This window comes from Coregonus clupeaformis, unplaced genomic scaffold (genome assembly GCF_020615455.1).
Source record: "Coregonus clupeaformis isolate EN_2021a unplaced genomic scaffold, ASM2061545v1 scaf0423, whole genome shotgun sequence".
Classification (NCBI taxonomy): Eukaryota; Metazoa; Chordata; class Actinopteri; order Salmoniformes; family Salmonidae; genus Coregonus; species Coregonus clupeaformis.
Window position 1 is genome coordinate 177,289 of NW_025533878.1, and position 25,212 is coordinate 202,500.

Here is a 25,212-nt window from a genome sequence, read left to right on the forward strand (position 1 = left end):
GACGAGCTAACCACCTCGGTCACCTGCTTCATTAGGAAATGCATTGGCGACGTTGTCCCCACAGTGAAGGTTTGAAATGGAACTGTTAAATTATATGCAATGCATGTAACCTACTTACCATCTCATGGTAACGTGTTTCTTGTGACAGGTCGGCCTGTATTTGCTGCAGCGTAGTCTAGGCTACAGTAATACAAAGACCGGATGCGCGTCTAATTTACTCATCTCCATCTGGCTTTCTCTCTCCTGTTCTATATAGCCAGGACAACAACCTCTCCCTCTATATAGCCAGGACAACAACCTCTCCCTCAACATCAGTAACACCAAGGAGCCCATTCTGGTCTACAGGAAACGGGGGGCGAGCACGCCCGATCTTCATCTGCGGGGCTGCAGTGGAGTGGGTCGAGAGCTTCAAGTTGCTCGGTTTCCAAATCACAAAGGACTTAAAGGTCCACACGCAAACAGTGGTCAAGACAGCGCCTCTTCCCCTTTAATAGGTTAAACGGATTTGGGCCCTCAAATCCTCAGTTCTACAGCTGTACCATTGAGAGCATCTTGACTGGCTGCATCACCGCTTGGTACGGCAACAGCACCGCCCTGGATCACATGGCGCTACAGAGGCTGGTGCGGACAGCCCAGTACGTCACTGGGGCTGAGCTCCCTGTCACCCAGGACCTCTATATCAGGCGGTGTGAAAGGAAGGCCTGGAAAATTGTTAAGACTCCATCCACCCAAGCCATAGACTGTTTTCTCTTCTACCGCACTGCAAGAGGTACCGGTGCATCAAGTCTGACACCAACAGGCTCCTAAACAGCTTCTACCTCCAAGCCATAAGACTGATAAATAGTCCATGTAGCCATCTATCTGCATTGATCCTTCTGTTTTATTTTTGCACTCAATGCACACACACACACACACACACACACACACACACACACTCTATGCACTCTACACACCCACTCATACTTGGGCGATATACCGTATACTGGGGTATTTGGAAAAAGCCACGGGATGGTTTTCAATAATGTCAATACCGTTAACTATTTATTTTGAAGGTTTTAAAAAAATATTAGAAGCTACTTTTTAAGTGAATACCTGCAGTCAACTTGTGCAATATATTAGGAGGTAAAGCAGATTGCGTTCTTAATTTCACCTGTCACATTATTTTACATTATAACGTTTACCGTAGTTCCCCAGAACAGTCGCGCCAGCCACGTTTGTTTGTAACTAGCACAACAGGAGAAAAGTAGCTACACAGAGATCACTGTCTGATGATATGCCTGTCCATGAATTCTCATCTGATTTGGAGAAGTGCATCTGAAGCACGAAATTAGTTTGATGCTGAGCAGGAATTACAATAAGAACCATTTACAAAACGCAGCAAGGTATTTCTTATGCGTTTGTATCTTTTTTTCCTGCGTTAAAAATGAAGAATTCTGCATTAGGGCGACCCCTAAGTTTAACTTGCTATCTACGTAAGTGGCTGAATTAATAAGGTCACAGGGCATCATATTGTGTTAGCTTTCTGCTGTATTTGAGAAGTCGAAGCCCTTTGGATGAGTTATCTGTCCAGCTGCCACTGCAGCTTGATTCCCTTGTTGTTTCTCCTCTCCCTTCTGGGTCCGTCTGCTCCTCCCCCATCTTCTCTGGGCAGAGCAGGCAGGCCCGTTGCCCTAGCGACTCCCAGCCTCCACACAGACACAGTGTGTACACAGTACTGTTCTTCCTTCAGACAAGCATGCGTCAACTTTGTTCATTTGCGTAATATTTCTCATTCACATTCACTTGTAAATGTCCAAACTCACCAAAAATGACGTTCGGTAGTCCCTACCTATATATGTACAGTGAGGGAAAAAAGTATTTGATCCCCTGCTGATTTTGAACGTTTGCCCACTGACAAAGAAATGATCAGTCTATCATTTTAATGGTATGTTTATTTGAACAGTGAGTGACAGAATAACAACAACAAAATCCAGAAAAACGCATGTCAAAAATGTTATAAATTGATTTGCATTTTAATAATAATAATAATAAGCCATTTAGCAGACAATGAGGGAAATAAGTATTTGGCCCCTCTCAATCGAAAGATTTCTGGCTCCCAGGTGTCTTTTTATACAGGTAACGAGCTGAGATTAGGAGCACACTCTTAAAGGGAGTGCTCCTAATCTCAGCTTGTTACCTGTATAAAATACACCTGTCCACAGAAGCAATCAATCAGATTCCAAACTCTCCACCATGGCCAAGACCAAAGAGCTCTCCAAGGATGTCAGGGACAAGATTGTAGACCTACACAAGGCTGGAATAGGCTACAAAACCATCACCAAGCAGCTTGGTGAGAAGGTGACAACAGTTGGTGCGATTATTCGCAAATGGAAGAAACACAAAAGAACTGTCAATCTCCCTCGGCCTGGGGCTCCATGCAAGATCTCACCTACGTGGAGTTGCAATGATCATGAGAACGGTGAGGAATCAGCCCAAAACTACACGGGAGGATCTTGTCAATGATCTCAAGGCAGCTGGGACCATAGTCACCAAGAAAACAATTGGTAACACATTACGCCGTGAAGGACTGAAATCCTGCAGCGCCCGCAAGGTCCCCCTGCTCAAGAAAGCACATATACAGGGCCGTCTGAAATTTGCCAATGAACATCTGAATGATTCAGAGGAGAACTGGGTGAAAGTGTTGTGGTCAGATGAGACCAAAATCGAGGTCTTTGGCATCAACTCAACTCGCTGTGTTTGGAGGAGGAGGAATGCTGCCTATGACCCCAAGAACACCATCCCCACCGTCAAACATGGAGGTGGAAACATTATGCTTTGGGGGTGTTTTTCTGCTAAGGGGACAGGACAACTTCACCGCATCAAAGGGACGATGGACAGGGCCATGTACCGTCAAATCTTGGGTGAGAACCTCCTTCCCTCAAACAGGGCATTGAAAATGGGTTGTGGATAGGTATTCCAGCATGACAATGACCCAAAACTCACGGCCAAAGCAACAAAGGAGTGGCTCAAGAAGAAGCACATTAAGGTCCTGGAGTGGCCTAGCCAGTCTCCAGACCTTAATCCCATAGAAAATCTGTGGAGGGAGCTGAAGGTTCGAGTTGCCAAACGTCAGCCTCGAAACCTTAATGACTTGTACCTGCAAAGAGGAGTGGGACAAAATCCCTCCTGAGATGTGTGCAAACCTGGTGGCCAATTACAAGAAACGTCTGACCTCTGTGATTGCCAACAAGGGTTTTGCCACCAAGTACTAAGTATTTGGTTTTGCCACCAAATACTTATTTCCCTCATTAAAATGCAAAACATTTTTGACATGCGTTTTTCTGGATTTTTGTTGTTGTTATTCTGTCTCTCACTGTTCAAATAAACCTACCATTAAAATTATAGACTGATCATGTCTTTGTCAGTGGGTAAATGTACAAAATCAGCAGGGGATCAAATACTTTTTTCCCTCACTGTATAACTTTATGAGCCGGATTGCCTGTCTTTGCAATTTGTTTATTTTCAATTGTGCTCGTTAGCATATTTAGCTAGCAGCCTCCATAGAACTTCTCTATTACTTGTGATAATTTTGTTAGTTTTCTGGTAATGCGTTTTTGGCGCACCTTTGTGTACTAAGCCAGTAATACCGTAAATCCTGTTGTGAGAGAAGGACGGTATGATGACATGAAAGTCTGGATACCGCCCAACCCTACTGACACGCCATCACACGTTAGGGTTTCCCCTAGGATCTTTTTCAGCAGTGGGGGGGTGGGGGAGCATTGCTACTAGTGTTAGCGCAATGACATGCTAGCTGTTCCTATAGACTTCTCCAATGACATGCTAGCTGTTCCCATAGACTTCTCCAATGACATGCTAGCTGTTCCCATAGACTTCTCCAATGTCATGCTAGCTGTTTCCATAGACTCCTCCAATGACATGCTAGCTGTTTCCATAGACTTTTCCAATGTCCCTGTATATAGCTACTGACCCTGGAACTGTATATTGATTTTATAGTACTACTGATATTCATTACTGCGTTGTTGGGAAAGAGCAAGAAAGAAAGCCATTTCACTGTACTTGTGCATGTGACAATCTTGAAGCTTGAATGATAATATTCATATTATATTGTATTATTCAGGTTGTTCAGACGTTGGAGGACCACCACCAGGAGGTGCTGTCTCTCTACAGGGACTTTGGTTTCTGCGGCCTGATCGCCCAGGACTCAGAGTTTGCCCTCTGCAACGTGCCCGCCTACTTCTCCTCGCACGCGCTCAAACTGTCCTGGAACGGCAAGAACCTGACCACCCACCAGTACCTGCTCTCTGAAGCTGCCAGACAGCTGGGTCTGAAGACACAACACCTGCCCTGCTTCACTGCTCTGCTGGGTAGGTACCTAATTAACCTAAACGTGAAGCCTGGGGAAGTTCATGGTAGAATAATAGCTAAATAGGAGTGGGAACCCGCTGAAAATCAGTGACTCCTCGCAACACGTTAAACCAATCAAATGCCTTGCTTGGGCAGATCTCCAGAGCTGCTAACTAGATTATTATAGTAGATACGACAGTGCAGAAGGATGGCCAGGAATAGCCGATTTTTAAATCCCCCATCAAAATATTCTGATCGATGTATGCTGATTGTGTGTATAGACCACACTTCTGGATGAACACAATTCTGTTTTTCGTCCAGGTTTTCAATTTTTCTGTAATGTTACAAACTAGCATACGGAACAACTCTCTGCAAAATGTGTCCTCCACCGGTCTGTTTCAAGATGCATGATAATGGTCCATTCTAAACCAAAACAAATTTCACACATATTATTTAGTAAATATAAAGACAAGATTAAATCAGGAATAGTCTGAGTATTAGCCTGTCCTTGTGAATGAAACCCAGTAAGGCTTAGAAACAGCACATGCCTTTTCTTTTTTAGACTTTTGCAAATCATAGTTGCACTCCTCATGTAGCCCAGCTCATAGGTCTATATCTTTTATTTATTAATTTTTTATTTCACCTTTATTTAACCAGGTAAGCCAGTTGAGAACAAGTTCTCATTTAGAACTGCGACCTGGCCAAGATAAAGCAAAGCAGTGCGATAAAAACAACAACACAGAGTTACATATGGGGTAAACAAAACATAAAGTCAAAAATACAACAGAAAATATATATACAGTGTGTGCAAATGTAGCAGGTTATGGAGGTAAGGCAATAAATAGGCCATAGTGCAAAATAATTACAATTAGTATTAACACTGGAATGATAGATGTGCAAAAGATGATGTGCAAATAGAGATACTGGGGTGCAAATTAGCAAAATAAATAACAATATGGGGATGAGGTAGTTGGGTGGGCTAATTTCAGATGGGCTGTGTACAGGTGCAGTGATCGGTAAGGTGCTCTGACAACTGATGCTTAAAGTTATTGAGGGAGATGAGAGTCTCCAGCTTCAGAGATTTTTGCAGTTCGTTCCAGTCATTGGCAGCAGAGAACTGGAAGGAATGGCGGCCAAAGGAGGTGTTGGCTTTGGGGATGACCAGTGAGATATACCTGCTGGAGCGCAGACTACGGGAGGGTGTTGCTATGGTGACCAGTGAGCTAAGGTAAGACAGGGATTTGCCTAGCAGTGATTTATAGATGGCCTGGAGCCAGTGGGTTTGGCGACGAATATGTAGTGAGGGCCAGCCAACAAGAGCGTACAGGTCACAGTGGTGGGTAGTATATGGGGCTTTGGTGACAAAACGGATGGCACTGTGATAGACTACATCCAATTTGCTGAGTAGAGTGTTGGAGGCTATTTTGTAAATGACATCGCCAAAGTCAAGGATCGGTAGGATAGTCAGTTTTACGAGGGCATGTTTTGCAGCATGAGTGAAGGAGGCTTTGTTGCAAAATAGGAAGCTGATTCTAGATCTAACTTTGGATTGGAGAGTCTTAATGTGAGTCTGGAAGGAGAGTTTACAGTCTAACCAGACACCTAGGTATTTGTAGTTGTCCACATACTCTAGGTCAGACCCGCCGAGAGTAGTGATTCTAGTCGGGTGGGCGGGTGCAAGCAGCGTTCGGTTGAAGAGCATGCATTTAGTTTTACTAGCGTTTAAGAGCAGTTGGAGGCTACGGAAAGAGTGTTGTATGGCGTTGAAGCTCGTTTGGAGGTTTGTTAACACAGTGTCCAATGAAGGGCCAGATGTATACAAAATGGTGTCGTCTGCGTAGAGGTGGATCTGAGAGTCACCAGCAGCAAGAGCGACGTCATTGATATACACAGAGAAAAGAGTCGGCCCGAGAATTGAACCCTGTGGCACCCCCATAGAGACGGCCAGAGGTCCAGACAACAGGCCCTCCGATTTGACACATTGAACTCTATCTGAGAAGTAGTTGGTGAACCAGGCGAGGCAGTCATTTGAGAAACCAAGGCTATTTAGTCTGCCAAGAAGAATGCGGTGGTTGACAGAGTCGAAAGCCTTGGCCAGGTCGATGAAGACGGCTGCACAGTACTGTCTATTATCAATCGCAGTTATAATATCGTTTAGGACCTTGAGCGTGGCTGAAGTGCACCCGTGACCAGCTCGGAAACCAGATTGCATAGCGGAGAAGGTACGGTGGGATTCGAAATGGTCGGTGATCTGTTTGTTAACTTGGCTTTCAAATACTTTCGAAAGGCAGGGCAGGATGGATATAGGTCTGTAACAGTTTGGATCTAGAGTGTCACCCCCTTTGAAGAGGGGGATGACCGCGGCAGCTTTCCAATCTCTGGGGATCTCAGACGTTATGAAAGAGAGGTTGAACAGGCTAGTAATAGGGGTTGTGACAATTTCGGCGGCTAATTTTAGAAAGAAAGGGTCCAGATTGTCTAGCCCAGATGATTTGTAGGGGTCCAGATTTTGCAGCTCTTTCAGAACATCAGCTGTCTGAATTTGTGTAAAGGAGAAGCGGGGGGGCATGGGCAAGTTGCAGCGGAGGGTGCAGAGCTGGTGGCCGGGGTAGTGGTAGCCAGGTGGAAAGCATGGCCAGCCGTAGCAAAATGCTTGTTGAAATTCTCTATTATTGTAGATTTATCGGTGGTGATAGTGTTTCCTAGCCTCAGTGCAGTGGGCAGCTGGGAGGAAGTGCTCTTATTCTCCATGGACTTTACAGTGTCCCAAAACTTTTTGGAGTTAGTGCTACAGGATGCAAATTTCTGTTTGAAAAAGTTAGCCTTTGCTTTCCTAACTGCTTGTGTATATTGGTTCCTGACTTCCCTGAAAAGTTGCATATCGCGGGGGCTGTTCGATGCTAATGCAGTACGCCACAGGATGTTTTTGTGCTGGTCAAGGGCAGTCAAGTCTGAGGAGAACCAGGGGCTATATCTGTTCTTAGTTCTGAATTTTTTGAATGGGGCATGTTTATTTAAGATAGAGAGGAAAGCACTTTTAAAGAACAACCAGGCATCCTCTACTGACGGAATGAGGTGAATATCCATCCAGGATACCCGGGCCAGGTCAATCAGAAAGGCCTGCTCGCTAAAGTGTTTTAGGGAGTGTTTGACAGTGATGAGGGGTGGTCGTTTGACCGCGGACCCATTACGGACGCAGGCAATGAGGCAGTGATCGCTGAGATCCTGGTTGAAGACAGCTGAGGTGTATTTAGAGGGTAAATTTGTCAGGATGATATCTGTGAGGGTGCCCATGTTTACAGATTTTGGGTTGTACCTGGTAGGTTCGTTGATAATTTGTGAGATTGAGGGCATCTAGTTTGGATTGTAGGACGGCCGGGGTGTTAAGCATATCCCAGTTTAGGTCACCAAGCAGTACGAACTCTGAGGATAGATGGGGAGCAATCAATTCACATATGGTGTCCAGGGCACATCTGGGGGCTGAGGGGGGTCTGTAGCAAGTGGCAACAGTGAGAGACTTATTTCTGGAAAGGTGGATTTTTAGAAGCAGGAGCTCAAACTGTTTGGGCACAGACCTGGATAGTATGATAGAGCTCTGCAGGCTATCTCTACAGTAGATTGCAACTCCACCCCCTTTGGCAGTTCTATCTAGATGGAAAATGTTGTAGTTTTGGGGATGGACATTTCTGAATTTTTGGTGGCCTTCCTAAGCCAGGATTCAGACACTGCTAGAACATCAGGGTTGGCGGAGTGTGCTAGGACATCAGGGTTGGCGGAGTGTGCTAGAACATCAGGGTTGGCAGAGTGTGCTAGAACATCAGGGTTGGCGGAGTGTGCTAGAACATCAGGGTTGGCGGAGTGTGCTAGAACATCAGGGTTGGCGGAGTGTGCTAGAACATCAGGGTTGGCGGAGTGTGCTAGAACATCAGGGTTGGCGGAGTGTGCTAGAACATCAGGGTTGGCGGAGTGTGCTAGGACATCAGGGTTGGCGGAGTGTGCTAGAACATCAGGGTTGGCGGAGTGTGCTAGAACATCAGGGTTGGCGGAGTGTGCTAGAACATCAGGGTTGGCGGAGTGTGCTAGAACATCAGGGTTGGCGGAGTGTGCTAGAACATCAGGGTTGGCGGAGTGTGCTAGAACATCAGGGTTGGCGGAGTGTGCTAGAACATCAGGGTTGGCGGAGTGTGCTAGGACATCAGGGTTGGCGGAGTGTGCTAGAACATCAGGGTTGGCGGAGTGTGCTAGAACATCAGGGTTGGCGGAGTGTGCTAGAACATCAGGGTTGGCGGAGTGTGCTAGAACATCAGGGTTGGCGGAGTGTGCTAGAACATCAGGGTTGGCAGAGTGTGCTAGAACATCAGGGTTGGCGGAGTGTGCTAGGACATCAGGGTTGGCGGAGTGTGCTAGAACATCAGGGTTGGCGGAGTGTGCTAGGACATCAGGGTTGGCGGAGTGTGCTAGGACATCAGGGTTGGCGGAGTGTGCTAGAACATCAGGGTTGGCGGAGTGTGCTAGAACATCAGGGTTGGCGGAGTGTGCTAGAACATCAGGGTTGGCGGAGTGTGCTAGGACATCAGGGTTGGCGGAGTGTGCTAGAGACATCAGGGTTGGCGGAGTGTGCTAGAACATCAGGGTTGGCGGAGTGTGCTAGAACATCAGGGTTGGCGGAGTGTGCTAGAACATCAGGGTTGGCGGAGTGTGCTAGAACATCAGGGTTGGCGGAGAGTGCTAGAACATCAGGGTTGGCGGAGTGTGCTAGAACATCAGGGTTGGCGGAGTGTGCTAGAACATCAGGGTTGGCGGAGTGTGCTAGAACATCAGGGTTGGCGGAGTGTGCTAGAACATCAGGGTTGGCGGAGTGTGCTAGGACATCAGGGTTGGCGGAGTGTGCTAGAACATAAGGGTTGGCGGAATGTGTTAGGACATCTGGGTTGGCGAAGTGTGCTAGAACATCAGGGTTGGCGGAGTGTGCTAGAACATCAGGGTTGGCGGAGTGTGCTAGAACATCAGGGTTGGCGGAGTGTGCTAGAACATCAGGGTTGGCGGAGTGTGCTAGAACATCAGGGTTGGCGGAGTGTGCTAGGACATCAGGGTTGGCGGAGTGTGCTAGAACATCAGGGTTGGCGGAGTGTGCTAGAACATCAGGGTTGGCGGAGTGTGCTAGAACATCAGGGTTGGCGGAGTGTGCTAGAACATCAGGGTTGGCGGAGTGTGCTAGAACATCAGGGTTGGCGGAGTGTGCTAGAACATCAGGGTTGGCGGAGTGTGCTAGAACATCAGGGTTGGCAGAGTGTGCTAGAACATCAGGGTTGGCAGAGTGTGCTAGAACATCAGGGTTGGCGGAGTGTGCTAGAACATCAGGGTTGGCGGAGTGTGCTAGAACATCAGGGTTGGCGGAGTGTGCTAGGACATCAGGGTTGGCGGAGTGTGCTAGAACATCAGGGTTGGCGGAGTGTGCTAGAACATCAGGGTTGGCGGAGTGTGCTAGGACATCAGGGTTGGCGGAGTGTGCTAGAACATCAGGGTTGGCGGAGTGTGCTAGGACATCTGGGTTGGCGGAGTGTGCTAGAACATCAGGGTTGGCGGAGTGTGCTAGAACATCAGGGTTGGCGGAGTGTGCTAGAACATCAGGGTTGGCGGAGTGTGCTAGAACATCAGGGTTGGCGGAGTGTGCTAGGACATCAGGGTTGGCGGAGTGTGCTAGAACATCAGGGTTGGCGGAGTGTGCTAGAACATCAGGGTTGGCGGAGTGTGCTAGAACATCAGGGTTGGCGGAGTGTGCTAGGACATCAGGGTTGGCGGAGTGTGCTAGGACATCAGGGTTGGCGGAGTGTGCTAGAACATCAGGGTTGGCGGAGTGTGCTAGAACATCAGGGTTGGCGGAGTGTGCTAGAACATCAGGGTTGGCGGAGTGTGCTAGAACATCAGGGTTGGCGGAGTGTGCTAGGACATCAGGGTTGGCGGAGTGTGCTAGGACATCAGGGTTGGCGGAGTGTGCTAGGACATCAGGGTTGGCGGAGTGTGCTAGAACATCAGGGTTGGCGGAGTGTGCTAGGACATCAGGGTTGGCGGAGTGTGCTAGGACATCAGGGTTGGCGGAGTGTGCTAGGACATCAGGGTTGGCGGAGTGTGCTAGGACATCAGGGTTGGCGGAGTGTGCTAGAACATCAGGGTTGGCGGAGTGTGCTAGAACATCAGGGTTGGCGGAGTGTGCTAGAACATCAGGGTTGGCGGAGTGTGCTAGGACATCAGGGTTGGCGGAGTGTGCTAGGACATCAGGGTTGGCGGAGTGTGCTAGAACATCAGGGTTGGCGGAGTGTGCTAGAACATCAGGGTTGGCGGAGTGTGCTAGAACATCAGGGTTGGCGGAGTGTGCTAGGACATCAGGGTTGGCGGAGTGTGCTAGAACATCAGGGTTGGCGGAGTGTGCTAGGACATCAGGGTTGGCAGAGTGTGCTAGGACATCAGGGTTGGCGGAGTGTGCTAGAACATCAGGGTTGGCGGAGTGTGCTAGAACATCAGGGTTGGCGGAGTGTGCTAGAACATCAGGGTTGGCGGAGTGTGCTAGAACATCAGGGTTGGCGGAGTGTGCTAGGACATCAGGGTTGGCGGAGTGTGCTAGAACATCAGGGTTGGCGGAGTGTGCTAGAACATCAGGGTTGGCAGAGTGTGCTAGAACATCAGGGTTGGCGGAGTGTGCTAGGACATCAGGGTTGGCGGAGTGTGCTAACGCAGTGAATAACTACAATTTAGGAAGTAGACTTCTGATGTTAACGTGCAGAAAACCAATGGGGCTACAGGGCCTGGGGAGTAGGAGTGATACTGGGGGCTGCAGGGCCTGGGGAGTAGGAGTGATACTGGGGGCTGCAGGGCCTGGGGAGTAGGAGTGATACTGGGGGCTACAGGGCCTGGGGAGTAGGAGTGATACTGGGGGCTGCAGGGCCTGGGGAGTAGGAGTGATACTGGGGGCTACAGGGCCTGGGGAGTAGGAGTGATACTGGGGGCTGCAGGGCCTGGGGAGTAGGAGTGATACTGGGGGCTACAGGGCCTGGGGAGTAGGAGTGATACTGGGGGCTGCAGGGCCTGGGGAGTAGGAGTGATACTGGGGGCTGCAGGGCCTGGGGAGTAGGAGTGATACTGGGGGCTGCAGGGCCTGGGGAGTAGGAGTGATACTGGGGGGCTGCAGGGCCTGGGGAGTAGGAGTGATACTGGGGGCTGCAGGGCCTGGGGAGTAGGAGTGATACTGGGGGCTGCAGGGCCTGGGGAGTAGGAGTGATACTGGGGGCTGCAGGGCCTGGGGAGTAGGAGTGATACTGGGGGCTGCAGGGCCTGGGGAGTAGGAGTGATACTGGGGGCTACAGGGCCTGGGTTAGCCTCTACATCACCAGAGGAACAGAGGAGGACTAGAATAAGGATACGGCTAAAGGCTTTAAGAACTGGTCTTCTAGTGCGTTGGGTACAGAGAAAAGGGGCAGATTTCCGGGCGTTGTAGAATAGATTCAGGGCATTATGTACAGACAAGGGTATGGAAGGATATGAGTACAGTGGAGGTAAACCTAAGCGTTGGGTAACGATGAAAGAGATAGCATCACTGGAGGCACCGATTGAGTCGGTGTCTGCGTGTATGGGGGTTGGGATAAAGGAGCTATCTAAGGCAGGTTGAGCGAGACTGGGGGATCTACAGTGAAATAGTACAATAAGAAATAACTGAAACAGCAATAAGCAAGGCATGGGAGAGAGGCATAAAGCAATCACAGGTGTTATTTGAGAGCTAAGACAACAGCTGGTAATGGTGACACAGTTTGGGCTGAAGCTAAACATAAACAGGATGCGGTACCGTATAAAGGAACAGTCCAGCAGGCATCAGCTGTGTAGCCGAGTTATCATAAGGTCCGGTGAACAGCAATAGTTCTGAGGTAGTTCGGACACTGGCGAGCAAGAGGCCGGGCCTAGCAGATGGATCTTCGTGGTCGACGTCGTAACGGGAAGCCTGTTGAAACCAATATGTTTTGATAAGGTTTGTATCACAACTAAAGTGACCAAATAACTTCTTAAAATTAAGCACATTAATTCGCTTTACAACGGGTGTAGAGCTTGACTGGCTCAAGTGTTCACCAAATTGAAAATGGGGATTGGCCAACACAGATAGAAGGAATGGATATGCCTTCAGAGAAGGATGCCCAAACCCAATGGGAAGACCCATCTCTAAGTGATCACAACTACAGCTCAGGTGATCATGTAAAGCCCACTACCTGTGCGGAAGCACTCTGTCGACTGCATACAGGCTTGTCTCTTGCTGCCTTTTCTACCCCGGCGGAACATATTCTACCCCTCTACAAAGGCAGCTTTCAGTTAGACCTGACAGACCAACTCCTGATGACACCGATGAAGCTGAAGCTTAACTTGCTGCAGCAGCACCTAGCATAAAGGTTTGGTGTTTCCCAGAGTTTTGTCAGTCTAGTGATTAGTTATTGGATTGACATGATGGAAGAGAATCTGAGGGAGTACATTCCATGGCTGCCAAGGGAGACCATCCGTGCTACAATGCCACAATGTTTTGAGGACCACTACCCAGGAACAACTTGCATTATTGACTGCTCAGAAACTGCTTTACAGAAATGCAAGAATCTGGATTCAAGGGGGAGTCATTCAGCCATTACTGCTCCCAGAACACCATCAAGTACCTGGTGGCCAGTGATGTTCATCTCTTCAGCATATGGAGGTAGATGTAGCAACAAATATATAACATCAGATTCTGGGTTACTGGAGTACCTCTGTCCTGGTGATGAGGTCATGGCTGACCGGGGCTTCACAATCCATGATCTGCTACACGAGAGGTCAAATGAACAATTCCAGCCTTCACAAAAAGAGGCGCACAGCTGTCAGAGGAGGACAGCACATGTACAAGACGGATAGCTAACGTGAGGGTTCATGTGGAACGCGTCATTCAAAGGCTCAAGTGGTTTAGAATCATCTCACAGACAGTGCCAATCAACCTCTCATCTAAAATGGACAAAATACTTTGAATCTGTGCTGCCCTGTGTAACCTGCGTGGTGATATCATTCATGAAGATGCTGAATGAACTGACCAGTCAAATGCCATTCACAGGGTCGATTTACCAATATGAGTTAAATATCTGTCAATTTACGTAAAATACATTTCAATTCATTCTATAACAACTCGACTAAATTATTTGTTTTACATACTCCTTAATATTAATGAAAAACAAAGCCATAAAAACAATTTCCACAATACTGTGACTGTTGATGATTTAAGTAAGGCTTTTTAATTGAAAAACAATTTGTTAATAGTAGCTGCAAACAGGAGAGACATCTGACTACATACACTACCAGTCAAAAGTTTGGACACACCTACTCATTCAATGGTTTTTCTTTATTTTTACTATCTTCTACATTGTAGAATAATAGTGAAGACATCCAAACTATGAAATAACACATATGGAATCATGTAGTAACCAAAAAAATGTTAAACAAATCAAAATATGTTATTTGAGATTCTTCAAGTAGCCACCCTTTGCCTTGATGACAGCTTTGCACACTCTTGGCATTCTCTCAACCAGCTTCATGAGGTAGTCACCTGGAATGTTTTCAATTAACAGGTGTGCATTCTTATAAGTTAATTTGTGGAATTTCTTTCCTTCTTAATGAGTTTCAGCCAATCAGTTGTGTTGTGACAAGGTAAGGGGGGGTATACAGAAGATTGCCCTATTTGGTAAAAGAGAAAGCCCCATTTGAAATCACTTATAATTTGTGTTGCCACCCTAGGGTCATGATCTACTCATAAAGCATTTTTAGAACTTTAATTATTCAAAAACATAAAATACAGTCATACCATCAAAAAGTGTTAAAAATATTGTGATGTGATATTCAGCCCTGACAGACCCATAGAAGGTCAGAAAGGGGGGCAGACACGATACTCACACACTAGGCGATATCGCCGAAAAATCAGATCTAGATTTTTTTAAAACTTATGGGTGATTCATGATATATATATATATATATATATATATATATATATATATACACTGCTCAAAAAAATAAAGGGAACACTTAAACAACACAATGTAACTCCAAGTCAATCACACTTCTGTGAAATCAAACTGTCCACTTAGGAAGCAACACTGATTGACAATAAATGTCACATGCTGTTGTGCAAATGGAATAGACAACAGGTGGAAATTATAGGCAATTAGCAAGACACCCCCAATAAAGAAGTGGTTCTGCAGGTGGTGACCACAGACCACTTCTCAGTTCCTATGCTTCCTGGCTGATGTTTTGGTCACTTTTGAATGCTGGCGGTGCTTTCACTCTAGTGGTAGCATGAGACGGAGTCTACAACCCACACAAGTGGCTCAGGTAGTGCAGCTCATCCAGGATGGCACATCAATGCGAGCTATGGAAAGAAGGTTTGCTGTGTCTGTCAGCGTAGTGTCCAGAGCATGGAGGCGCTACCAGGAGACAGGCCAGTACATCAGGAGACGTGGAGGAGGCCGTAGGAGGGCAACAACCCAGCAGCAGGACTGCTACCATAAGGCTCCTGAACAGCTTCTACCCCCAAGCCATAAGACTCCTGAACAGCTAATCATGGCTACCCGGACTATTTGCACTGCCCCCCCACCAAACCCCAACCCCCTCTTTTACGCTGCTGCTACTCTGTTAATTATTTATGCATAGTCACTTTAACTCTACCCACATGTACATATTACCTCAACTACCTCAACTAGCCGGTGCCCCCGCACATTGACTCTGCACCGGTATCCCCCTGTATATAGCCTCCCTACTGTTATTTTATTTTACTTCTGATCTTTTTTTCTCAACACTTTTTTTGTTGTTGTTTAATTTTTACTTTTTTGTTAAAAATAAATGCACTGTTGGTTAAGGGCTGTATGTAAGCATTTCACTGTAATGTCTGCACCTGTTGTATTCGGCGCATGTGGCCAATAAAATTTGATTTGATTTACCTCCGCCTTTGTGCAAGGAGGAGCAGGAGGAGCACTGCCAGAGCCCTGCAAAATGACCTCCAGCAGGCCACAAATGTGCATGTGTCTGCTCAAACGGTCAGAAACAGACTCCATGAGGGTGGTATGAGGGCCCGACGTCCACAGGTGGGGGTTGTGCTTACAGCCCAACACCGTGCAGGACGTTTGGCATTTGCCAGAGAACACCAAGATTGGCAGATTCACCACTGGCGCCCTGTGACCTTCACAGATGAAAGCAGGTTCACACTGAGCACATGTGACAGACGTGACAGAGTCTAGAGACGCCGTGGAGAACGTTCTGCTGCCTGCAACATCCTCCAGCATGACCGGTAAGGCGGTGGGTCAGTCATGGTGTGGGGTGGCATTTCATTGGGGGGCCGCACAGCCCTCCATGTGCTCGCCAGAGGTAGCCTGACTGCCATTAGGTACCGAGATGAGATCCTCAGACCTATTGTGAGACCATATGCTGGTGCGGTTGGCCCTGGGTTCCTCCTAATGCAAGACCTCATGTGGCTGGAGTGTGTCAGCAGTTCCTGCAAGAGGAAGGCATTGATGCTATGGACTGGCCCACCCGTTCCCCAGACCTGAATCCAATTGAGCACATCTGGGACATCATGTCTCGCTCCATCCACCAACGCCACGTTGCACCACAGACTGTCCAGGAGTTGGCGGATGCTTTAGTCCAGGTCTGGGAGGAGATCCCTCAGGAGACCATCCGCCACCTCATCAGAAGCATGCCCAGGCGTTGTAGGGAGGTCATACAGGCACGTGGAGGCCACACACACTACTGAGCCTCATTTTGACATGTTTTAAGGACATTACATCAAAGTTGGATCAGCCTGTAGTGTGGTGTTCCACTTTAATTTTGAGTGTGACTCCAAATCCAGACCTCCATGGGTTGATAGTATTTAATAAGATTATTTCATTCATTCAGATCTAGGATGTGTTGTTTAAGTGTTCCCTTAATTTTTTTGAGCAGTGTATATATCCATTTAAAAAAATGGTTTCTCTAAATAAGTGTTGTCTTACAATTAAAGGTAAAATACACTATTTCAAACAGTCAGCAATAATCTAATGAATTCAGGGCTTGTGAAGTTATACCTAGTCTAAATATAAGCCTTCCACAACCGTAAGACACACTTTTATAATTTAATTATTTTATCAAAATACACCGAACTAAAATATAAACACAACATGTAAAGTGTTGGTCCCATGTTTCATGAGCTGAAATAAAAAATCCCAGGAATCTTACATACACACAAAAAGCTTATTTCTCTCAAATGTTGTGCTCAAATCCATGTTAGTGAGCATTTCTCCTTTGCCAAGATAACCCATCCACCTGACAGGTGTGGTATATCAATAAGCTGATTAAACAGCGTGATCATTACACAGGTGCACCTTGTGCTGGGGACAATAAAATGCCTCTTTTAAAATATGCATTTTGTTCTCAACACAATGCCACAGATGTCTCAAGTTTTGAGGGAGTGTGCAGTTGGTATACTGACTGCAGGAATGTCCACCAGAGCTCTTGCCAGATAATTGAATGTTAAACTGCCTCCAACGTCGTTTTAAAGAATTTGGCAGTATGTCCAACGGCCTCACAACCGCAGACCACGTGTAACCACGCCAGCCCAGGACCTCCCCAGACCACGTGTAACCACGCCAGCCCAGGACCTCCCCAGACCATGTGTAACCACGCCAGCCCAGGACCTCCACATCCGGCTTCTACACCTGTGGGATCGTCTGAGGGGGGAGGGTGGGGGTGCTGAGGAGTATTTCTGTCTGTAATAGCTCTTTTGTGGGGAAAAACTCATTCTGATTGGCTGGGCCTGGCTTCCCAGTGGGTGTGCCTATGCCCTCCCAGGAACACCTGCCAAGTCATGTGAAATCCATAGATTAGGGCCTAATGAATTTATTTCAATTTACTGATTTCCTCATATGAACTGTAACTCTGTAAAATCTTTGAAATTGTTGCATGTTGCGTTTTTAATTTTGTTCAGTATAGTTTCACCTGCTTTTTTGTTGTTGCAATAATCACTGATCTGGTGTTTTTGTTACAAATGTTACTAGAGCCAAGCGTAATGCACATTCACTAATAATGACTAACTTCTGGTAGCAGGCATTAGCCTATAGACATTTAACACAGGCCTCATCAACAATCTCTCCAGCCCACGTGCTAGTGATTAGACGCCTAATCTTTATATTTCAAGTTTAGCCAACGTGGATCTATTTGCTAGCTAGCAAGGTTGAACAGTTGAATTGTTAGGAACACACTCTCCTGTCTGTCTCCAACTGTTTGAAAAGCACGTTAGCCTGTCCACTTTGTTCAGATGTTGAAATCAAGTGGACTACCTTATTTCTCAGAATGAGAACGAGTTGCCAATTCCTTATATAATTGTGTTTTATGCTTACTGCACATTTTATAAAAACACAGACTAGACAGTGAGTATAACAACCTTTGGCTAACATGCTGCTAGCGGTATCTCAATGCCTCTGCATTTTCCACAATCAATGTTCATTAATACTCTGGTTTTAGCAGTGTCTGCTCTGCGTGCAATTTGAGTAGTTGAGACATAAAAAGGGTATCGTTAGTAAAGTTAACTTCTCTATTCCAGTAAAATAATGTCTCAATGTGTTTGTGTCCAAATGATAGATTCTGTTGGACCAAACCTCAAATGCAAATAGCGAGTTGAAACCGCTCGTTAGAGAGGAAGATCTGTCAACTACGTTGTTGTGAGAGACAGGGGGAGGGGCTTGGTGTGTGTGTAAACCATAGAGGAAGAGGTGAAGCTCAAATCTGTCCATAATAAGTCATTGCGTTTCTATGGGCTTATTTTGGACCTAAGCTTGTCACCTTTCTTCCTACCTATGGGACAACTCCCATTGTTAGGGGGGAGACGGGCATCTCTTCATTATATCCAGATCTCTGGTGTAAATGGGAAGGTACATCTCTTCATTATATACAGATCTCTGGTGTAAATGGGAAGGAGCATCTCTTCATTATATACAGATCTCTGGTGTAAATGGGAAGGTGCATCTCTTCATTATATCCAGATCTCTGGTGTAAATGGGAAGGAGCATCTCTTCATTATATCCAGATCTCTGGTGTAAATGGGAAGGTGCATCTCCTCATTATATCCAGATCTCTGGTGTAAATGGGAAGGAGCATCTCTTCATTATATCCAGATCTCTGGTGTAAATGGGAAGGAGCATCTCTTCATTATATCCAGATCTCTGGTGTAAATGGGAAGGTGCATCTCTTCATTATATCCAGATCTCTGGTGTAAATGGGAAGGAGCATCTCTTCATTATATCCAGATCTCTGGTGTAAATGGGAAGGAGCATCTCTTCATTATATCCAGATCTCTGGTGTAAATGGGAAGGTGCATCTCTTCATTATATACAGATCTCTGGTGTAAATGGGAAGGAGCATCTCTTCATTATATCCAGATCTCTGGTGTAAATGGGAAGGAGCATCTCTTCATTATATCCAGATCTCTGGTGTAAATGGGAAGGAGCATCTCTTCATTATATCCAGATCTCTGGTGTAAATGGGAAGGAGCATCTCTTCATTATATCCAGATCTCTGGTGTAAATGGGAAGGAGCATCTCTTCATTATATCCAGATCTCTGGTGTAAATGGGAAGGAGCATCTCTTCATTATATCCAGATCTCTGGTGTAAATGGGAAGGAGCATCTCTTCATTATATCCAGATCTCTGGTGTAAATGGGAAGGAGCATCTCTTCATTATATCCAGATCTCTGGTGTAAATGGGAAGGAGCATCTCTTCATTATATCCAGATCTCTGGTGTAAATGGGAAGGAGCATCTCTTCATTATATACAGATCTCTGGTGTAAATGGGAAGGTGCATCTCTTCATTATATCCAGATCTCTGGTGTAAATGGGAAGGAGCATCTCTTCATTATATACAGATCTCTGGTGTAAATGGGAAGGAGCATCTCTTCATTATATACAGATCTCTGGTGTAAATGGGAAGGAGCATCTCTTCATTATATCCAGATCTCTGGTGTAAATGGGAAGGTGCATCTCGTCATTATATCCAGATCTCTGGTGTAAATGGGAAGGAGCATCTCTTCATTATATACAGATCTCTGGTGTAAATGGGAAGGAGCATCTCTTCATTATATCCAGATCTCTGGTGTAAATGGGAAGGAGCATCTCTTCATTATATCCAGATCTCTGGTGTAAATGGGAAGGAGCATCTCTTCATTATATACAGATCTCTGGTGTAAATGGGAAGGAGCATATCTTCATTATATCCAGATCTCTGGTGTAAATGGGAAGGAGCATCTCTTCATTATATCCAGATCTCTGGTGTAAATGGGAAGGAGCATCTCTTCATTATATCCAGATCTCTGGTGTAAATGGGAAGGAGCATCTCTTCATTATATACAGATCTCTGGTGTAAATGGGAAGGAGCATCTCTTCATTATATACAGATCTCTGGTGTAAATGGGAAGGAGCATCTCTTCATTATATACAGATCTCTGGTGTAAATGGGAAGGAGCATCTCTTCATTATATACAGATCTCTGGTGTAAATGGGAAGGAGCATCTCTTCATTATATCCAGATCTCTGGTGTAAATGGGAAGGAGCATCTCTTCATTATATCCAGATCTCTGGTGTAAATGGGAAGGAGCATCTCTTCATTATATCCAGATCTCTGGTGTAAATGGGAAGGTGCATCTCTTCATTATATCCAGATCTCTGGTGTAAATGGGAAGGAGCATCTCTTCATTATATCCAGATCTCTGGTGTAAATTGGAAGGAGCATCTCTTCATTATATCCAGATCTCTGGTGTAAATGGGAAGGAGCATCTCTTCATTATATACAGATCTCTGGTGTAAATGGGAAGGAGCATCTCTTCATTATATCCAGATCTCTGGTGTAAATGGGAAGGAGCATCTCTTCATTATATACAGATCTCTGGTGTAAATGGGAAGGTGCATCTCTTCATTATATACAGATCTCTGGTGTAAATGGGAAGGAGCATCTCTTCATTATATCCAGATCTCTGGTGTAAATGGGAAGGAGCATCTCTTCATTATATCCAGATCTCTGGTGTAAATGGGAAGGTACATCTCTTCATTATATCCAGATCTCTGGTGTAAATGGGAAGGAGCATCTCTTCATTATATCCAGATCTCTGGTGTAAATGGGAAGGAGCATCTCTTCATTATATCCAGATCTCTGGTGTAAATGGGAAGGAGCATCTCTTCATTATATACAGATCTCTGGTGTAAATGGGAAGGAGCATCTCCTCATTATATACAGATCTCTGGTGTAAATGGGAAGGAGCATCTCTTCATTATATACAGATCTCTGGTGTAAATGGGAAGGAGCATCTCCTCATTATATACAGATCTCTGGTGTAAATGGGAAGGAGCATCTCTTCATTATATACAGATCTCTGGTGTAAATGGGAAGGTCCACAGCTCAGAGGAGTGAAGGAGACGAGACCATAAAGACAAACAGAGAACAAGCAGACAAACGCTCAGAAAAAATCAACATAAAACCTTGATTCTTGTGATACAGACATCTGGAATATCGCGCAAACACATACATTCAAATGAATTCAATATATCGCCCAGCCCAAACACACACAACTGGGCTTTCTCAATCCCTCTTTCTCTCTTCCCCCCAATAGGGAACCATATTCTCCCTGATGAGGACCTGGCTGCCTTCCACTGGAGCCTTTTAGGACCAGAACACCCCCTGGCCTCACTCAAGGTATAACCTCTGACCCCTGACCTTTAACCCTGACGGCCTCTTCTATTTACTTCCAAACCATAACATTAAGCTCTACCCCTGCTGTCTGGCACATCTTTTACCTCTGACCCCTGACCTTTAACCCTGACGGCCTCTTCTATTTACTTCTAAACCATAACATTAAGCTCTACCCCTGCTGTCTGGCACATCTTTTACCCCTGACCCCTGACCTCTAACCCTCTAGGTACGTGCCCACCAGTTGGTACTGCCTCCCTGTGAGGTGGTTATTAAGGTGGTGTCTGACCCCTGACCCCTGACCTCTAACCCTCTAGGTACGTGCCCACCAGTTGGTACTGCCTCCCTGTGAGGTGGTGTCTGACCCCTGACCTCTAACCCTCTAGGTACGTGCCCACCAGTTGGTACTGCCTCCCTGTGAGGTGGTTATTAAGGTGGTGTCTGACCCCTGACCTCTAACCCTCTAGGTCCGTGCCCACCAGTTGGTACTGCCTCCCTGTGAGGTGGTGTCTGACCCCTGACCTCTAACCCTCTAGGTACGTGCCCACCAGTTGGTACTGCCTCCCTGTGAGGTGGTGTCTGACCCCTGACCTCTAACCCTCTAGGTACGTGCCCACCAGTTGGTACTGCCTCCCTGTGAGGTGGTTATTAAGGTGGTGTCTGACCCCTGACCCCTGACCTCTAACCCTCTAGGTCCGTGCCCACCAGTTGGTACTGCCTCCCTGTGAGGTGGTGTCTGACCCCTGACCTCTAACCCTCTAGGTACGTGCCCACCAGTTGGTACTGCCTCCCTGTGAGGTGGTGTCTGACCCCTGACCTCTAACCCTCTAGGTACGTGCCCACCAGTTGGTACTGCCTCCCTGTGAGGTGGTGTCTGACCCCTGACCTCTAACCCTCTAGGTACGTGCCCACCAGTTGGTACTGCCTCCCTGTGAGGTGGTTATTAAGGTGGTGTCTGACCCCTGACCCCTGACCTCTAACCCTCTAGGTCCGTGCCCACCAGTTGGTACTGCCTCCCTGTGAGGTGGTGTCTGACCCCTGACCTCTAACCCTCTAGGTACGTGCCCACCAGTTGGTACTGCCTCCCTGTGAGGTGGTTATTAAGGTGGTGTCTGACCCCTGACCCCTGACCTCTAACCCTCTAGGTACGTGCCCACCAGTTGGTACTGCCTCCCTGTGAGGTGGTTATTAAGGTGGTGTCTGACCCCTGACCCCTGACCTCTAACCCTCTAGGTACGTGCCCACCAGTTGGTACTGCCTCCCCTGTGAGGTGGTGTCTGACCCCTGACCTCTAACCCTCTAGGTACGTGCCCACCAGTTGGTACTGCCTCCCTGTGAGGTGGTTATTAAGGTGGTGTCTGACCCCTGACCCCTGACCTCTAACCCTCTAGGTACGTGCCCACCAGTTGGTACTGCCTCCCTGTGAGGTGGTTATTAAGGTGGTGTCTGACCCCTGACCCCTGACCTCTAACCCTCTAGGTCCGTGCCCACCAGTTGGTACTGCCTCCCTGTGAGGTGGCGTCTGACCCCTGACCTCTAACCCTCTAGGTAACGTGCCCACCAGTTGGTACTGCCTCCCTGTGAGGTGGTGTCTGACCCCTGACCTCTAACCCTCTAGGGTACGTGCCCACCAGTTGGTACTGCCTCCTGTGAGGTGGTGTCTGACCCCTGACCTCTAACCCTCTAGGTACGTGCCCACCAGTTGGTACTGCCTCCCTGTGAGGTGGTTATTAAGGTGGTGTCTGACCCCTGACCTCTAACCCTCTAGGTACGTGCCCACCAGTTGGTACTGCCTCCCTGTGAGGTGGTTATTAAGGTGGTGTCTGACCCCTGACCCCTGACCTCTAACCCTCTAGGTCCGTGCCCACCAGTTGGTACTGCCTCCCTGTGAGGTGGTGTCTGACCCCTGACCTCTAACCCTCTAGGTCCGTGCCCACCAGTTGGTACTGCCTCCCTGTGAGGTGGTTATTAAGGTGGTGTCTGACCCTGACCTCTAACCCTCTAGGTACGTGCCCACCAGTTGGTACTGCCTCCCTGTGAGGTGGTGTCTGACCCCTGACCTCTAACCCTCTAGGTACGTGCCCACCAGTTGGTACTGCCTCCCTGTGAGGTGGTTATTAAGGTGGTGTCTGACCCCTGACCCCTGACCTCTAACCCTCTAGGTCCGTGCCCACCAGTTGGTACTGCCTCCCTGTGAGGTGGTGTCTGACCCCTGACCTCTAACCCTCTAGGTACGTGCCCACCAGTTGGTACTGCCTCCCTGTGAGGTGGTGTCTGACCCTGACCTCTAACCCTCTAGGTACGTGCCCACCAGTTGGTACTGCCTCCCTGTGAGGTGGTGTCTGACCCCTGACCTCTAACCCTCTAGGTACGTGCCCACCAGTTGGTACTGCCTCCCTGTGAGGTGGTTATTAAGGTGGTGTCTGACCCCTGACCTCTAACCCTCTAGGTCCGTGCCCACCAGTTGGTACTGCCTCCCTGTGAGGTGGTTATTAAGGTGGTGTCTGACCCCTGACCTCTAACCCTCTAGGTCCGTGCCCACCAGTTGGTACTGCCTCCCTGTGAGGTGGTGTCTGACCCCTGACCTCTAACCCTCTAGGTACGTGCCCACCAGTTGGTACTGCCTCCCTGTGAGGTGGTGTCTGACCCCTGACCTCTAACCCTCTAGGTACGTGCCCACCAGTTGGTACTGCCTCCCTGTGAGGTGGTTATTAAGGTGGTGTCTGACCCCTGACCCCTGACCTCTAACCCTCTAGGTCCGTGCCCACCAGTTGGTACTGCCTCCCTGTGAGGTGGTGTCTGACCCCTGACCTCTAACCCTCTAGGTACGTGCCCACCAGTTGGTACTGCCTCCCTGTGAGGTGGTTATTAAGGTGGTGTCTGACCCCTGACCCCTGACCTCTAACCCTCTAGGTACGTGCCCACCAGTTGGTACTGCCTCCCTGTGAGGTGGTGTCTGACCCCTGACCTCTAACCCTCTAGGTACGTGCCCACCAGTTGGTACTGCCTCCCTGTGAGGTGGTTATTAAGGTGGTGTCTGACCCCTGACCCCTGACCTCTAACCCTCTAGGTACGTGCCCACCAGTTGGTACTGCCTCCCTGTGAGGTGGTTATTAAGGTGGTGTCTGACCCCTGACCCCTGACCTCTAACCCTCTAGGTCCGTGCCCACCAGTTGGTACTGCCTCCCTGTGAGGTGGTGTCTGACCCCTGACCTCTAACCCTCTAGGTACGTGCCCACCAGTTGGTACTGCCTCCCTGTGAGGTGGTGTCTGACCCCTGACCTCTAACCCTCTAGGTACGTGCCCACCAGTTGGTACTGCCTCCCTGTGAGGTGGTGTCTGACCCCTGACCTCTAACCCTCTAGGTACGTGCCCACCAGTTGGTACTGCCTCCCTGTGAGGTGGTTATTAAGGTGGTGTCTGACCCCTGACCTCTAACCCTCTAGGTACGTGCCCACCAGTTGGTACTGCCTCCCTGTGAGGTGGTTATTAAGGTGGTGTCTGACCCCTGACCCCTGACCTCTAACCCTCTAGGTCCGTGCCCACCAGTTGGTACTGCCTCCCTGTGAGGTGGTGTCTGACCCCTGACCTCTAACCCTCTAGGTCCGTGCCCACCAGTTGGTACTGCCTCCCTGTGAGGTGGTTATTAAGGTGGTGTCTGACCCTGACCTCTAACCCTCTAGGTACGTGCCCACCAGTTGGTACTGCCTCCCTGTGAGGTGGTTATTAAGGTGGTGTCTGACCCCTGACCTCTAACCCTCTAGGTACGTGCCCACCAGTTGGTACTGCCTCCCTGTGAGGTGGTGTCTGACCCCTGACCTCTAACCCTCTAGGTCCGTGCCCACCAGTTGGTACTGCCTCCCTGTGAGGTGGTTATTAAGGTGGTGTCTGACCCCTGACCTCTAACCCTCTAGGTACGTGCCCACCAGTTGGTACTGCCTCCCTGTGAGGTGGTTATTAAGGTGGTGTCTGACCCCTGACCTCTAACCCTCTAGGTCCGTGCCCACCAGTTGGTACTGCCTCCCTGTGAGGTGGTGTCTGACCCCTGACCTCTAACCCTCTAGGTACGTGCCCACCAGTTGGTACTGCCTCCCTGTGAGGTGGTTATTAAGGTGGTGTC

General features: G+C 47.9%; 1 protein-coding gene and 2 long non-coding RNA genes across 3 annotated transcripts in view; 2 read left to right on the forward strand and 1 right to left on the reverse strand.

Moving 5' to 3' along the window:
- LOC121537228 (constitutive coactivator of PPAR-gamma-like protein 2) overlaps positions 1-25,212 on the forward strand; it is an 84,682-nt gene that overhangs the window by 20,497 nt on the left and 38,973 nt on the right. Inside the window, exons 2-3 of the mRNA XM_045215326.1 lie at positions 4,118-4,364; positions 21,016-21,098. Of these exons, the coding sequence (XP_045071261.1) occupies positions 4,118-4,364; positions 21,016-21,098 (330 nt within the window). The remainder of the gene's footprint in view (positions 1-4,117; positions 4,365-21,015; positions 21,099-25,212) is intronic.
- On the forward strand, positions 23,683-24,868 carry LOC123484728. The gene is made up of 3 exons (XR_006658661.1): positions 23,683-24,210; positions 24,425-24,574; positions 24,824-24,868. It is a non-coding gene; the product is annotated as an uncharacterized LOC123484728 (long non-coding RNA).
- The window catches only part of LOC123484729, a 716-nt gene continuing 264 nt past the window's right edge, over positions 24,761-25,212 (reverse strand). The window contains exons 2-3 of the long non-coding RNA XR_006658662.1: positions 24,905-25,073; positions 24,761-24,842 (exon numbers count right to left, since the gene is read on the reverse strand). This is a non-coding gene — a long non-coding RNA (uncharacterized LOC123484729). The remainder of the gene's footprint in view (positions 24,843-24,904; positions 25,074-25,212) is intronic.